General features: G+C 37.5%; 1 protein-coding gene across 9 annotated transcripts in view; it reads left to right on the top strand.

Annotated features, from left to right (window-relative positions):
* The window catches only part of LOC134648921 (rho GTPase-activating protein 21), a 385556-nt gene that overhangs the window by 45547 nt on the left and 323493 nt on the right, over nucleotides 1-16516 (top strand). For all 9 annotated transcript variants that reach the window (XM_063503536.1, XM_063503540.1, XM_063503539.1 and 6 more), the window contains one exon: nucleotides 1013-1380. In XM_063503536.1, the coding sequence (XP_063359606.1) occupies nucleotides 1013-1380 (368 nt within the window). The remainder of the gene's footprint in view (nucleotides 1-1012; nucleotides 1381-16516) is intronic.

Below are 16516 nucleotides of genomic sequence, written 5' to 3'. Positions count from 1 at the left end.
GAATGTTTTAATAGCCTAACGTTTATTTAGTATTTTTTTATGATCCACCTGTCATCTCGCACGATTTTATTGGTATCGCGCACGCACTTTCTACATCGTCTAATTGGCGGAGTTTAAGAGTAGGTTGGTAAGTAAGTACTAAGTTCTAGGTTAAAAAGGAAACTATTAAGATTAATGTGAGGCATTATTCACGCTTTAGGTTACATTTACAAGACAGGTACAAGAGGAGCTTTGACCTATGTGGAAACTTAAATGGTAATATGTGTATCAATACGTTTTAAAAAAACAATGAATGTTGAACTACGAGTATGTAACTATGTGGAAACTAATAGATAGGTAGGTAGTATGTTAGAAATTGCGTTGTACATATTTTATTTAGATAATAATCTCTCTGGGAACACTGATTGTTATAGGTAAATTACGATCCTTGATCGTAAAATTTTAATTGCAAGACCGTGCGAGCTTTTGGTTTTTTGAACGTAGGCAAGGTAGATTTTGCATTACTTGTCACTATCACATAGGTATCACATACTTATGGCTCCTCTACACGATGGGCCAACGCCGGCCACTCCAAGGGACGCATTTATGCGTTAGAGGGAGCAAGTGATATTGCTATCTCATTCTACCGCATGGCTGCGTCTTGGAGTGGCCGGCGTTGGCCCATCGTGTAGAGGAGCCATTAGATTCCATCTAGTTTTCTAGGCAGCTACCTGCCTCAAACTGCCTCAGACTGTTTGCCTGCAGAAAACGATCAGAGAATATAGAGTACCTACGTACTCTATATTCTCTGATCGTTTTCTGTTTAGTGCTATGTTAACATAAGGAGAATAAGAATAACAAATCATTGTTGTTGGGTACATGACCGCGTGTTAAGTACCGCGTGCAAGATCTTGAACCGGGCGTCAGTATTTCGCACGGCAGCGCGCGGCGCGTTCATCTGAACTTAGCCTAAAAGTTAAGTATCTAACAAAAGGATACAAAACACTAAACAAGAAACTGTCATTGTCAACAGATTGGCGCGCACCAATGGCCGACGAGGAGGCTCGGGCGCGGCGCGCACCCGCGCCGCCGCCGCGGCAGCCCGCGCGGCCGCCGGACCCGCGCCCGCGCACCCTCCCCCCCGACTCCCCAGCCAACCTCCCCGCTCCCCCGCGCCTCATCAGGCCCTCCGAACACCTGGCGTTGGTCGAGTGGTCGGAGCGGAGGCCGCATCCTCTGTGCCCGACCGTGATCATCCAAGGTCCGAGGCCTGCTGTTCCGCCGCCCCCTCCTGTGCATAGGCACGTCGCACCCCCGCAGCCGAGGATGCCTGGACCGGTGCCTCAAGGTCATGCCGGCCAGCAGGTCATGAGGATGCCGCAGCAAAGGAGAGATATTCAGGTAGGTCTACTAGTTCTACGTTTTACTAATGAAATGCCTAAAAGGAAGTGATTACGTTTGGTAATGATGACTACCTTCTAATGTTCGCTCTGATAACTATGTAAATTTTTTATGAAGAAAACTAACACAACAAATACATATCTGAAAGCTTCTTGCGGCCTCGACATTATTATACTTATTTTTAATAAGTTTTTATCGCTGACTGTACTTTTCTTACGACAGACAACTCATCGAGAAAATTCTAAAAACCCCTAACACAATTAGGTTGCGTTGTTTCATCACAGAGTTCCTATGGCCACCTCCTGTCTCCATCATCAGATCAGCTCGATGGTACCATAATATTGCATTGTCACCTGACCCGACTTACATGTGTACCTATGCAAAATTTCAGCTCAATCGGAAACCGGGAAGTGGATCAAATTTAACTTGCAAGATTTGATTACAGACAGACAACGGTCAGGTGAAAGTAAATAAAAGCTTGTAAAAAGACGTAGTTGCAAATTATGTAGTTGAACTACAAAATTATAACCGATATGTTTACTTACTTCCTTAGACTACATCATTTGTTATTATTATATGTATTATACGTATAAAACAATCAAGATTGCTGCACTTATAAACTAACAGGATATTCTATGTAGGTACTAAACACATATTTAGGTATGCGTTCGAAAAAATATTGTTTACATACTCGTACATTCCTTTTTCCAGCAGCTAGTTAGAAACAGAATAAATAGGAAGTATTACTTCATAACAGTCATAATATAATATAAACTTCTGCTTGTTCGAAAGTTTAGGATCGTTTACTAAAAATATGAACCGAACGCGGCCATTTCGTAACGTTATTTGCAAAACTTTCATGCCGAGAATCCAACGGGGAGTGCGGAATAGTCTGTTAAAAGTTAATAGCAAAGCTGAGCTTTTTTAATGCCGGGGTATAACTTTTCTCGCGTATTTTTTATCGCATAAACTGCGTCTACCGGCTTACTGGGTTCTAATTCCAATTGGGCGCATGGGAGTCCAACGCGTTAGTGACCAACTAGTGTTAGCAGTAACACAGTGTTAGTGTCGGACCTATAATTCTGCACAGACTTCGATGGACATACTTCGATGCACAGACCACGTATTTTCTAAAAATACATGGTCTGTGCTGCGGTGACAAGAGTGTGAAAATATCACTATTGAGAAAGTATGACGGTTATAATAGAACTTCCACACTTTGTCATATCAAGGTGCTGAGTTAGTATGTATGTATAGAAGGATAATAAGGATATTAACTGTGTGCACGACCTTTGCTACCGCCTAGTGGCTTGTTAGTGACACGGTTATTTGACAGTTGCCAGATACCAATTATGTAGTATGAAAATGTGGGCTCAGGAAACAATCGTTCATATTTATGCCACGTCGAGCATGAGTTGTCATTTTCCCAACAGATAATTAGCATTTTGCCCATATGATACAGTCAATAAGAACATGTGCTCAACGATTACATAAGACAGGTTTCAATGAGAAACTAATATTTCTGTTTTGAATAATGTCTGTGAAATATTTGGCAACATACATATGATTATCATCGTATATGATACGCCAAATACTATTATCAAAATCTAAAAAGCTTTACAGGTCTTACTAACGTATTGACTTCTTACAGCAAGTACGAACACCTAATTAAGAAGTCAAACAACGTCAAACATGAGCGTGAAATCGGATGGCCCAAGTAAATTAGTATAGCCTTAACGAGTACTTTATCTAATCTATCTATCTATCTATCTAATACCTTTAAACGAGCAATTCTTGTTTATTTATATATATATATATATATATATATATATATATATATATATATATATATTTCGGGGATCTCGGAAACGGCTCTAACGATTTCGATGAAATTTGCTATATGGGGGCGAAAAATCGATCTAGCTAGGTCTTATCTCTGGGAAAACGCGCATTTTCGAGTTTTTATATGTATTCCGAGCGAAGCTCGGTCACCCAGATATTAAAACTTAATGTAAGATAGAATGAATTGCATGCTAGCTATTATTGTAAATACCGTATTTTAATTTATGCTACACCGATCTGGTAAAATTGTATTGAGACAACGCGAGATGTAAAATGGTACCATCTTATGTAAATATACAATAAAATTAATGGCAAATAAATAAATGAAATGAAATTCCTTTTTTGAGTACTTTACTCGTAGGTATATTTCGTTGTTTTATATTGCTTTACAATTACTTCTCGAATTATTTCTACAAGTTATGTAACTGTCACTATTTATTTCACTGGTTTTGTCTGAGTGATCGACTCTGCGTTAGATAACCATTTGGAATAGAATTCCTGGTAGCCACGTTCGTAATACGGTAGCCGGTTTAATTCGTAACGGACATCAAATATACGGCAGTTCATGCGCGAAAATGGAGCAAAACCCGCCTCGCCTTTTATGGACACTTTGAATGCATTTTGATGTTGCCTTACGCACTTTTTGACCGCGCTTTTTTTGCATTTTAACAATGCTATCTGCTCAGCATGCAATCATGTATGTCTCTCGGTTTCCCACATATCTTGGTACATATTACCATATGTCTGCTTACTGGGACCTCCTTTTTTGGTTGGAATCATGGCACAAATCGATCGTGATCTGACTAAGGGCTGGCTGTGTCAAAACTAACGCCCGTTATCATTACCAATTTACATATTTGGCAAATTTGACAGTCCAGTTTTAATGTTAACCTGTAAACCGTTCCGTTAAATGTGGCCAATGACCGATATATCCGCACCGTAGGTTCAACGCCAAAGACCGATTAATCGGTCACAGACCTGACAGACCACAGAGTAACATAGACCTACGTGCATATGCATAAAGTTCAATTTCAGTTTTGACATTTCAATGACGTGGCGTCTGAGTGACGGCTTTTGTGTTTGACACGGCGTCGAAAAAGTTAAGAGTTTGGAGTTTCAAATTTGAATCTTTTTAAATTTAACTTTTTGGGAAGTTTAACGGTTTTCTCTATCATATGTCTTTATCTATGAGAGTGTTATTGCTATAAGCTGATTCCAGGGGGCTCTTGCATATTTTAATATCAGTATTTCATTTGTTTTAATTATGTAGGTACTCATGTATTGCGCGAACATTTCCAGGATGTTTATCGAGTCTTTGTCAAACTTTCGATTGTTTTGCCTGCGACATGGCGAGTGGGCGAGTCCATTCTTCTACGACCGTATGCTAATGATGATCTGTTGACGATGATACGGCATGTTCGCGATCGATACGAAAGCGATAGATGTGACTCACTGTTATACAACACATTGTTTTGGGTGTTGTTGCGATTGCTCACGGGAAACACCAGGTTTTTAGTTGTTGACTTTCGGCACCGCTACCTCAAAGGCTTTCCACAGGCTTGTCAAGTTCCCAGATAGTACTTTTCCTACAGATCATGATAAAATTTAAAATTAACTCAACTTGCCTACGAATTTTTTGACGCACCACCACTGCTAGCTCTTATGGAATTAAAATTCGTGTTTTTGCCGATGAAAAGCTTCCAAAATATATGACCCACGTACAAAATATTCTTAAATTCAATATAAATTTCTTAAATTTTTCAATGGAAAACTTTCTAAAGTGTAAAAAAAAATCCTGTAATTCCTGTTTTTAGAAATTTGTGAGACCTCTCCTAACTTTCCTGGGAACTTTTTGCAATTTACACATCTGCATGCATTCTTATTATTGTTTAAGGGCTCGCATTAGACTGGTTTCACCGATCACACGATTAACTCGCGTCCGGTGAGCATTGGGCACGAATGCGTTGGCGCCACGCGAAAAACGTGTCTTGTAAATCATTATACTTCACACGTGATCGCAAATCTTCTTTGTGAATCATTGTCTTTTTCTTACATACAAATTAGCTGCGTTTCACTTTAACTGATTGTTGTGTCTCATAAACAGTTGACGCATGAAATCATACGATAGGTCTTCTTATTATATAAAACTCGGTTGTCCAGAATATACTAGCCTGACCTGATCCTGATTTATTTCTTCCACATTAGTCGGACTAAGCTAACTCTGCACGGCAACGGCAATGATAAAGTAAGGAAATGTTATCATTAATGTCTAATTTATATGAAAGTATGACGTTTATGATCAAGTCGGTGCAGAGTTGATTAGACGGACTCTAGTATGTAATTATGAATTTTACCAACCAAATTGTCGGTCCAGTTTGTGTGAGGCCTACGCTGTATTCTCCAGTCCTGGAATAGCCAACCAACTCAATTAGGAGGTAATCATTCACGCGGAATCTCCGTCATTAAAGCGGCACTAAACATCATGTGTTTGAAATCTGGCTGACCCAGATAAAGGGCCCTCCACACGCTAACGACGCGGCCAGACAGGGCGGAGTCGGGCCTTGGCCTAAAACCGCATTGGAAGGACCTGAGTGTTCCCTTTGATGTGCGAGCGCAGGTGAATCAAGTTCACCTTAAGACCTGGAGATAATTAATAAGAAATGCGTACACAAAAAAGTGCATTTATTGGCTACTAGCGACCCGCCGCGGGTTCCCACGGGTTAGCAAATTATACCAAATACATAAAAACCTTCCTCTTGAATCACTCTATCTATTATAAAAAACCGCATCAAAATCCGTTGCGTAGTTTTAACGATCTAAGCATACATACAGACAGACAGACAGCGGGAAGCGACTTTGTTTTATACCATGTAATGATGTGTATGTACGACAGTGACGCCCATCTGACGGCTTAGTTATCTGAAAGTATTGTGCAACTCCCAGCAATTGACATGAGTAAGCTAACCTGAGAGAATGCCTAATGATGCAAGGGTTGCAAAATTACAGTAAGAATAAGAATATGAAAGTCAGGACAGAAAAATACCAAGGAGTAAGTCTAACGTTGACTGCGTGGAGAAAGTCCTTCAGATCTAAAAGTAATCAAGTGGATAAAATTTGCCGAGTGTTGTGACAACTGGAGAAAGATAGTAGAGGAGGCCAAGACCCACTAAGGGTAATCTATCGCTATCTGAACGAACGAGATGTCAATGTCCGGTACATAGTAGGTATAGGAAATTAATCCCATCAACATTTCTATTTCGTCGCTACACTTCCTTCGCACAGGTTGACCTGAGCCTTGGATTCGCCCGTTCTTGGTAAGGAGATTGGAATGGCTCTCCTTGGCCCAATTTCGGTCAGTTCCGGTTATTTTGCCAATTTTGAGATGCCTTTCTAAATGCCCATCAAGTTTGCCGAAAGCATCAACTCTGGACATAAAACTAACTACCAATTAAGACATACATTTATTTATGAAAGAAAAAGCTTATTTTATTAACGTGCCTTTTTTATGTTGTTAAATAAGGTAGATATACATCGCTCTATCTTTTGTTAAACTGATTGGTTATAAGATTTTTGACTCCTCCTTAAACTGGTTGGTTATAAAAATTTTGACTCCTCGTTAAACTGGTTGGTTATAAGATTTTTGACTCCTCGTCTGGTCTTGTATTGATTCATTCTTCATTCAAACCTTTATCTTCATTTCATGATTGCTCTATCAAAGGTTTTACTTAAATCAAATCTGCTAAGATATTTAGTAATACGAGTAAGTGGGTGAATCAACTTTTTAGTGTCCATCATTACACGTACAGAGTCCCTGATCGACAATACAAATTTAAATAAAAGTTATGAGTTTTTTAGTATTCCGTTATGTTCCTATTAATATTATCTAACATTTTATTACAAAACATTTTATTTTGTTTACAATTTACCCGTTCTATATTGGTTGTCCAAAAGACCAAAAGTTGGTTTTCAATAGTAGGACAGATTGTCCCCGTGCAACGGTGCACCATAAAACTTTGTATGATAAAAAATACTGTTGTGGAATTGGTATTTAATCACATAATCATGTTTATGGATAAGTATAATTAATAAAACATACCGATTTATTATATTTGCGTTAGTTGGTTTATGAATAAATTGCCTTTTAATTTTGTCCCTTTAATTATCCACGCCATGCAGGTCAACTGGACAACCATAAATTAGTTATGAAATCTAAATATAGATAACGTAGTAAGATACTTGACAACAAGTTCAAATTTCTGGTAAGCAGATAGGCCTACCCGTCATTTTGATTACACGAAACTCGCGGCGTCAGTCGGTCGAGTACTGTTGGAGAGCGTGGGTGGCTTTATTGCTTGTCCATCGGACCACTGGCACAAATACATAAATACTTAACATATTACAATAAATGACATTGTACCAGATACTATTTTATATATATTTTACCGTAAGGGTGAAAAAAACACAAAAAATCCTTAATATTTATTATACGGCTGAAAGTTTTAGAAAAGTCCCTCAGACAACTAGTCACTTGGACAACGGAAGTGGTTGTCCGTAGGACATTTTGGTTGTCCCTTGGACAAAAACGATGAGATAAGATTTTTTATAAGGTATGAAACAAATTTAATTATCTATCAGAAAGCACTAACATACATATATATGTTATTGCTTTCTGATATTTTATTAAATTTGTTTCATTTAGTACCCTCTTTAAGATTTATTATTAATATTTCCATAGGACAACCAGATATGTCTATGGGACAACTAAGTTGTCCCTTAATTGAAAACCACATATCATTATTTTATTTCATTTTAAATTCAAGAGAAGTTCATAAATGTTTAAAGATACAATAACACAATATAAAAGAAAGTACCAGGAGCAATTTTCTTACATTACTATAACTATTTCGCGTTTAAATTAAAAAGTTCCGATTCTGTTAAATAAGAGTTGTCCCGGGGACACTTTTAAGGGATATATTGTGAGATTTCGTGAGATATATGCCATATATAAAAATAACATCTTAAACTGCATTGTTTAATGAATGTAAGTATAATAATTTTTAAACAATAATTGATATCTAGTTTGTTTAAAAATACTTTTGGAGAGTGGCCCAGGGGACAGGGCAAATCTGGGCTGGTGAACATTTTTAGCCAAATTCACTAAATTCTTAAAGAAACAGCTCTGATGTATGCATAATCATAAACAAGAGAACATTATCTTTAGAATAAAATATATAAATATGGAAAATAAGAACTAAAAATAAAAATCCACAATTTCATCATGTGGACATTTAAAAGTTGATGGAAGAAATATTTATTTAATACTGTAATTATTAATGAAAAACATAATAACACTTAAAAAATAAAAACTTATAAATAAAAAATTTGGCCTAGGTCGTGGTCGCTCGGTAGGGTACCCAGAAGGCTGGCCGCATTGCCCCGCTGCAAAGTTGATTCACCCAAGTAGCAAATTCTAATGTTCGCATTTAGATGAGATGGGAACAAGGTAAATTCCATAACATAGCAGTTCTGAGTTATTTTCGATAACATAATAACATAAGAAAGAAAAAAAAAGTACGAATTTGACACAGTAATAGTACTGATTGTTTCGTTCTACTTTCAAAACAACATCAATATTATTGATTTTATCAGGAAATTACCATCATTCTTCACATGATAAATCGTTTTACTCTCAGCCTATCAATATGAAATCAACAATGCAATCAGTACGCGTTGCTTAATCTCGTCAAAGTTAATTAAAATTTCTATTTAACCTTTTTAATTGGCAGCTCTCATCTGGCACGGACTTATTTCTCGATATTGAATCTGTGACCCACATAAGGGCAGGGGGTTATTCCATACGCTGATAGCGTCGAAAGGTCGAGTGAACCGGAATAAGTCCGCTCTCTGACTGCATTTGTTTGTTATGGATCTCGGGGTAATATTTTGTGTATTTTATACTGGTGAGTCTAATCAGAGCATTCATTGGGCAACTAGAATGTATGGCATGAACTGGACTAATGTGTTGACCTACTGCGTGGTACAATGTGTAGGTAAAAGTACAGTTCGTGAAATATAAATAAATATATGTCATTATTTTTACTAGAATTTATCATAATATAGATTATATTTTAAACATGAAAAACTAAATTAAATGTACCTAAATAAATGAATATACAATATCACTGTTAAATAACATTAAAACATTTGGTATATTGTTGACGAAAATTATTTCTTGAGACTTTATAATTTAACTTATATTTCAAGTACTTATTTCATAAATCATGAAACGACACACCACACATGCAGTGCACATGTGTTGAAATAAGTTAACGGCAATTGTTATTCCTACCGAACTGTACCTGCTCTGCATCTGACAGGCAATCAGACATTCGACGACCGTTTGTCGTGGTTTTATTGCACAGCGATTGTTTGTAAGTAAATCGGTGCCTCGATTTACTCGCAGTACTCGTACCAGTCGAGGAGTAAAGGGACCCACAGATTACCAGTCCGCCGGACGATATCAGCCTGTCAGTTGTTCGGAACTGTTACCTTTTGTGTTTCACTGACACGCTGATATCGTCCAGCGAACTGGTAATCTGTGGGCCAGCTGTCACTACTACGCGTAAAATGTGAAGTAATGGGACTTTGGGACGAGTTTTACAGTACTCTGGTGATTTTAAACTTACAAGTATGTACCTCGTAATGCTTGAGTTTAGCATAGACAAAAGAATACTACAGCGTCTAATGTAGTGCAAACTACACACCTGAAGTAGATATTGTTTAGCACTATACGTTTATGTGTTGTGGTAACTAATGTATTGGCCGACCCTGATAAATTAATTCGCTACCAACCTTAGTGTCTATTTCTCTTGAGTGTGTTAACAAATTATCTTTGTTAACAATGTATAATTCAATATGAAGCGACATGTCCCTTTTTCTACAGACCGGCTTGCTTTCTAACAATCAGCCTACATGGAAGTTATAAAGTAATTATTTCATAATTGCCGGTTAACTAATTTGTGATGATTATCAAGCTGCGTGGCGAAAGCTTCACTTTTCCCGCAGTAATGTCGTCTGTACCGTGTTTCTGTAACACCCTACTGTGTGCAATTGCCACTGAGCTTTATTTAGGAGCCGAACTTACAGTAGTACTACTACTACGTTTTTTACTACTACTAAAGTTACTATATAACTGGAATATTATAGAGAATCGGTGCGTACAGTCGCCGTCAGATAAATATATCACAGTGGCCAAGATGCTCAAAATATCTTCTCTATTCAAGCAACTGGTATCTGATAGTTTGTCTACAGAAATACATATAAGATAATCTTCGATTTTGTTTAGGTTACTTTGAGAGTTCGTTGGTTCGACTCACCTGCATCTCCTATATGAAATAAGTCGGAATAAATTCCCTGTTAGTGTACTTGTTGCAGTTAGTACATAATTGCGTTGAGGAATCAGGAGAATCTCTGCCAATTAAAATGGAGCCTACTGTAGGAGCAAATTACATGATGTTGATCCGTGAATGTAAAGGAACCTCAGCTTTACGCTGATTGAAAAAATTATTACTACACTGTCCTGAGTATTGCAACAGATATAAAAGAACGCGGGCAGAACGCAGGACAGACGACTGACAGACGATTACGGACAGAGGACTGAACTTGGTGAAAGATTTCAAGTTCAACTAAGCTCGGCTAGAAATACATAAAGATGAATAAGGATCAACATAAAATAATATCGTTGTCATGCATCTTGCTTAGAGATATTTTATTTTAGACGAATAAGGCGGCTTAAGAATAAGGTCTAGATGCGATATTTCAACTCGGCGACTTATAATTCTTCATTTAAATATGAAATAGACTCCGCACCGACGCAACGGCAACTTATAGGTGGGTATTTAGTACCCACTTACCATTACTCTTCGCGTCACTGAAATATCACTTTGTCAGCATTTGAATCGAACCGAAGTCGATGTAATGAATTCAAATGGGGCGTATTAATAAGCCTGCCTACACCTACGCGGGGCACACAATGGATTAGATTGTCGGACTATTGATATTATTTGTTGTGTTACCATTAGTGGGTGTATTGACCTTTTAAATGTTTATGTAACCCATGAGTCCATCTGTTAGAAAAACTAGCGCGTTTTTCAATTGTCAGTCGCCGCGTGCGCTTTGTCACTACATCGTAACAAATGAAACCAGAGTTCTACTTTTAACTATGACGCGATCGCATGGATATATTGAAGTGTTGTAAGGTGGTTTACTAGAACGTACATTAAGACGTTCAAAATAAATGATAGTACATAACCTACCAGAGCCCCGTGGAGTTAAATAAGTTTTTTTATAATAATTAGTGGTGAGGTCCCTTATAAATTCGAGCTAAAACTTTGCGAAATTTAAATTTGAAGACACCTAAGATATCACTTAGTCGCAAAAAGTGCCCACGTGTCATTCAGCACTTCTTACATAATTCTTCATCCTAATGCCCCCGCGCGCTTGCGCCACCGAATCCCGTCTTACCAAACAATATTGACAGCGAAACTCGCAACCAATGATTTACTAAAACCCGCGAACAAGGAAGCTCGACTCAATTTCACAACCGCGAAGGCAATCCGAGAAAGGCATCAAATCGCCGACTGCAATTGAAAAATAGCTTATTACCGCCCAATAAGCTCGCGGTAGAAAGTGCATCGAGATCTTTGCAATTCCCTTTGCAATAATTCGTCGGTTGGATTCTACGGCTGACGGCAGAGCGTTATCGCTGGGGCGACCATGCTAGAGGGTCTGAAGAGTACTTAAGGGCCCGATTCGGATTTTGAACTAGATATCTATTCGACATCACCAAGATATGTCAGTGTCAAACAAGTGTCAAAAGTGACGTTTTTGTTTGAAGAAACGTCACTTTTGACATTTTTTTGTTTGACATATCTTGGTAATGTCTAATAGATATTTAATATTTGACGTATCTTAAAGTTCGAATATGGCTATAAGAAATGTAACTTACTTGGGGTCCCGGAGCACATTGTATATTTAGGGAGCTAGCGAAGCGTCTCACTGATGCTACGGGTGACCAAAGGGCTGGTTACTTCCTTGCTCAGCGAATTGTCATCGCCATTCAGCGCGGCAATGGTGGCGTTGCCTTCGGGGCACCCTACCATCCGATGCCGAGCTAGCTCTCATTTTTTACTTGTAAATATGTATATTTAGTTAATTTAATTTAGTAGGTTTTATTTCTGTTTTTATATTTTTGTTTGTCAATAAATAAATACAGTATCATGTTAACTTATTGTAATAAACATCAATAGTGACGTTCCACGGCAAAAGGTACCTTATGGCACTTGGCGCTTACGTCGCATAGCGCCGCAATAATAATAGCGCGCGGCGGCGGAGCGACGTTAATAATAGCGTAAGCGCCAACGGCCATAAGGTACCTTTACCGTGGGACGTCACAATATAAGCACAATATTTTTTTTATGAACTCTATCCAAGGATAAAAAGAATAAGAATTGGATAATATCCAATAAGTGTGTCAGATTTTGATAGAAATTTACAAAAAAATAACTGTTATTTCATGGCGATCCGAGCTTAAATAAGCTTATCTGTCAACAATCCGATACGAATCGAGGCTTACGAGTAATTTGCGGCGCTAACTGATGTTATGGGCTAGCCAGTGATATTTCACATTACTTTACAATTTATAGCAAAACATGCGGCAGATTCCACATTTTTTTCTTATTTTTAACATCACCTTTAATTTATTGCGCGTGGGTGAATTTCCACGAGATATAATCATTTAACTGTGGAATTGTGTTTTCATATTGCTTATAGATTTGAATGCATCGTGATGTTGATGGTTGATATGGTTGATGAAATTGTAGTACCTAAGCTCATTTGATCCCCCAAAAGTTGGCCACAGCACACACCATAGATTTCATTCCTACCGCTTTACAAAACACTGACTAGACGAACCAGTTTTAAGAGCACTGAAATACTACACAGCTTTACTAAAATCTGGAGGTCACGTTATGCTGGTTCTTTCAAGACTCGAATTATCTCTCCTCGCGTAACGAATGAGAATACACCAATCGCCTTCCTTAGGGTTACCAGATGTCAGAAATTTTGCTGATTTGTCAGGATGTCAGGATTGTGGTCGATGTTCGGAAGTGTTAGGAATTTTTGATAAATGAAATACTGAAGATACTGAAAAGCTTGTCCGTTTTACAATGTGGTAAATATAAGCGCCTCAGAGGGGGCAGAAAGAAGTGCAATTGTAAATTAGGAATTGTTTGAAAATTATGTTTGGACTTATATCTTAAGGCTTAATCGAAATTTTTTTATTGTTTTAATATTCATGATTTTCAGTGATTCTCGCTATCCCAATGAATCATAAAATACGACGATGTTACCTAATAGGTACATATAATATTTATAACTTATCTCAGACGTTTTTCTAGTAAAAGATAGCCGAGTTTTTTTTACTAAAACTATGTTAGGTATGTGATTTTTTTTTCTTACGTAACATAATATAAATCAGCTTCATGCTCCCAAGCGTTCAATTGGTCCGTAGCTAACCACAATAAGAATAACTTCTTACCTAACTCTTCTCAGTTAAACGGTGGACCTGATACTATACATCTGGTAACCCTACTGGTGGTTGTCGCTTTCGCCGAGTCGGGCGGCCGCGGGCGCCTCTGATTTACTGCGCAAGTGCGCACTGACCGATTCATTATTATCACCTGCGCCCTGCGCCTGCGCGTGCCAGCTATTGTGCTAAAGGTAAAAGGGCTAAGAGGGCACATTGGGCTATTCAAATGGCATAGTTAGACAAAGTTATTTATAACAAGTGCCAATAGTCCTGCAAAACTACAGAAAGGAGTGTAAGTACACATGTTTGAAGAGAAATTTACGTTACCTATGTGCCGTCTCTGATGTAGACGACGTTCATGGGTAAGGTAAGTGCTTAATATCATGCCATTTGGCATGATGCTGTAGGTCTAGCACATGATTGGCGCGACAGTATCTATGCCAGCCCAGCTGGTATCTTATTAGTATCACGTTTCGAGAATTTGTCAACAGGAACAATACCTGCAACAAATGCCCGATATATATATTGCAGGTTTACGTATTACCTACCATTTTCGATTGCGATGCGACACATCGAACGATAATTGTTTAAAATAAATGACCCTTTTATAATATAAATCTTTTGCCAGAAACTTTTGTGACCCTAATGCCCCAGTGTGTACTGTGTATTGTTAGGACTTTCGCCATACCCTTGACATCATTTCAGGCTCATCTTGATGCACTGCTCATATAATCCATTGCTCACCAAGCCTAAGCGAGTTGACCATTCATACTAACCAGTGTAACGGTGGCTTAAAGGTCCTTAACAAATATGCGTACTTCAAGAGCAGACTTATGCTGGTTCTCTTGATCTTTTGACTCGCGCGTGCTATGTTAACGTTAGGAATGTCACCTGAGCATTGCGATGCGAACATAAATTCGAATGCGGGAAATAAATGGTTATTACTATTTCTAGTTCGAAATTGCAAGACATGCTTTGGCATTGTATGTGAGATGGCTTCATTGTGATGAAAATATTTGTATGGCTGGTGTACTATGAATATTTAAAACACATTTCTACTCATACATGTTGAGATGAACGAGACAGGTACACTGAGAGTGATGTCAAAATGATAGTAGACACAAACTGTAGACTAAAACAACTATGATAATAGGTATTACATTATTTTTGTAAATTATACCATAAAAAATCTAGTATAGAGAATTTTTATCTGTGGTAAATAAAACATTGTATGGTATGCTTGTAAAGAGAGCTTTATGGTTAATATGTAAAAAAAGTTATTAAATAACAACACTATCTTTATTTGTACGTCAAAAAGCGTCCAGGAAACCCAATATTTTCGTAACAGGACACCAGGATTACCGACTACTGGTGGACTTTAAAAATAAACTCGTACGCAATACTACTGTTCAGAAGCGAAACGCTGTAAGTGCGGTTGTAGGGAGTGTAATTTTTTAGCTTTTTCGATCGAGACGTCGGAATAAAGAGTATCGGTTTTCAGTTAAGTAGAGTTACTGAACTCTGTAAACGTAGACGATGAAAAAGTAGTTTTTATTTTCTAGTAAGTACCTACATAAAAATATACCATTATACATTATGTTATGTATTTATTTTTTAGGACTGAAACTTAATGTAATATGTAGTTTCAAACTAACCGTACAATTTCAAACTAAACACGAGGCTATCACAACTGCGTTTTATTAACTGCTTCAGTTACGAGTTACTACTGTTAATAGGCTAATTTTACCTGTACCTAATATAAACCTTACAATAACCCTACAACTATACATGTATGTACACAGTTAGTGCAGAAATATTACATAGATATATAATTTCAAAAGTAGATGTTACACAAAAAATTCTACGCAATTACCTACTACTTTAGACTGTAATCGTCATAGAAGGAAATATACTTACTTATGAATGACTACATATATTTACATATGATGACGAATTTGACGTTTTAACTAGATAAATATCCTGTTCCTTTTCATCGCGTCTATTTCGGTATCCTTTTTAACAATAACATCCTGATGACCCTGCCACTTCCGCTCTCTGATTGTAATAGTTCGGATATATCAAAGCAGATATTGTGTCAGAAATATCGATACACATCCGTATGTAGTAGGTATAATAATCTGGAGTATCAGGTGGCTACAATGCAATTTATCGAGCGTACACTAAGTAAACGCAAATAATTGAATAAGTAAATTGTTTACGCCTAAATTGAAAAATAAAGATCTTTGTCTTTGGTTTTGGTCCTTTGGCTCTTGTCACGGAAGATATTATATGTATAATATGTCTGTCTATAGATTCTATAGTATTAAACTTTCGATTAATTATCAAATGACTATTTACACACTTCGCATCTTACTCATTTAAAATTACCTAAACCTTTAGCCCTTAGTGTAAATCCACCATGAATTAGCACTTTCCATTACCGTGCGATCACCACCCACGCGCCTGCGCCGATTGACAGCTGACGGCTGTGCGTGCGCAATGCACGTGCATGATCTATCTATAAACATGTCTATTTTATTACCATATAAATTAATTAGGTTGACCATTAAACTACTGTATAGTATAGTATGAGCGATGGTTGTAGTATGTAATATAAATGGTGTTTAATGAATAAATTGAGCGGTTTACGATTTAATTACTTGAATAATGACGAAGGAAAAGGCACATCAAGAAACGGGAATCTAA

The sequence above is a fragment of the Cydia amplana genome, chromosome 6 (assembly GCF_948474715.1).
Source record: "Cydia amplana chromosome 6, ilCydAmpl1.1, whole genome shotgun sequence".
In the NCBI taxonomy this organism is placed as follows: Eukaryota; Metazoa; Arthropoda; class Insecta; order Lepidoptera; family Tortricidae; genus Cydia; species Cydia amplana.
This window is presented reverse-complemented; position numbering and strand designations above follow the sequence as displayed.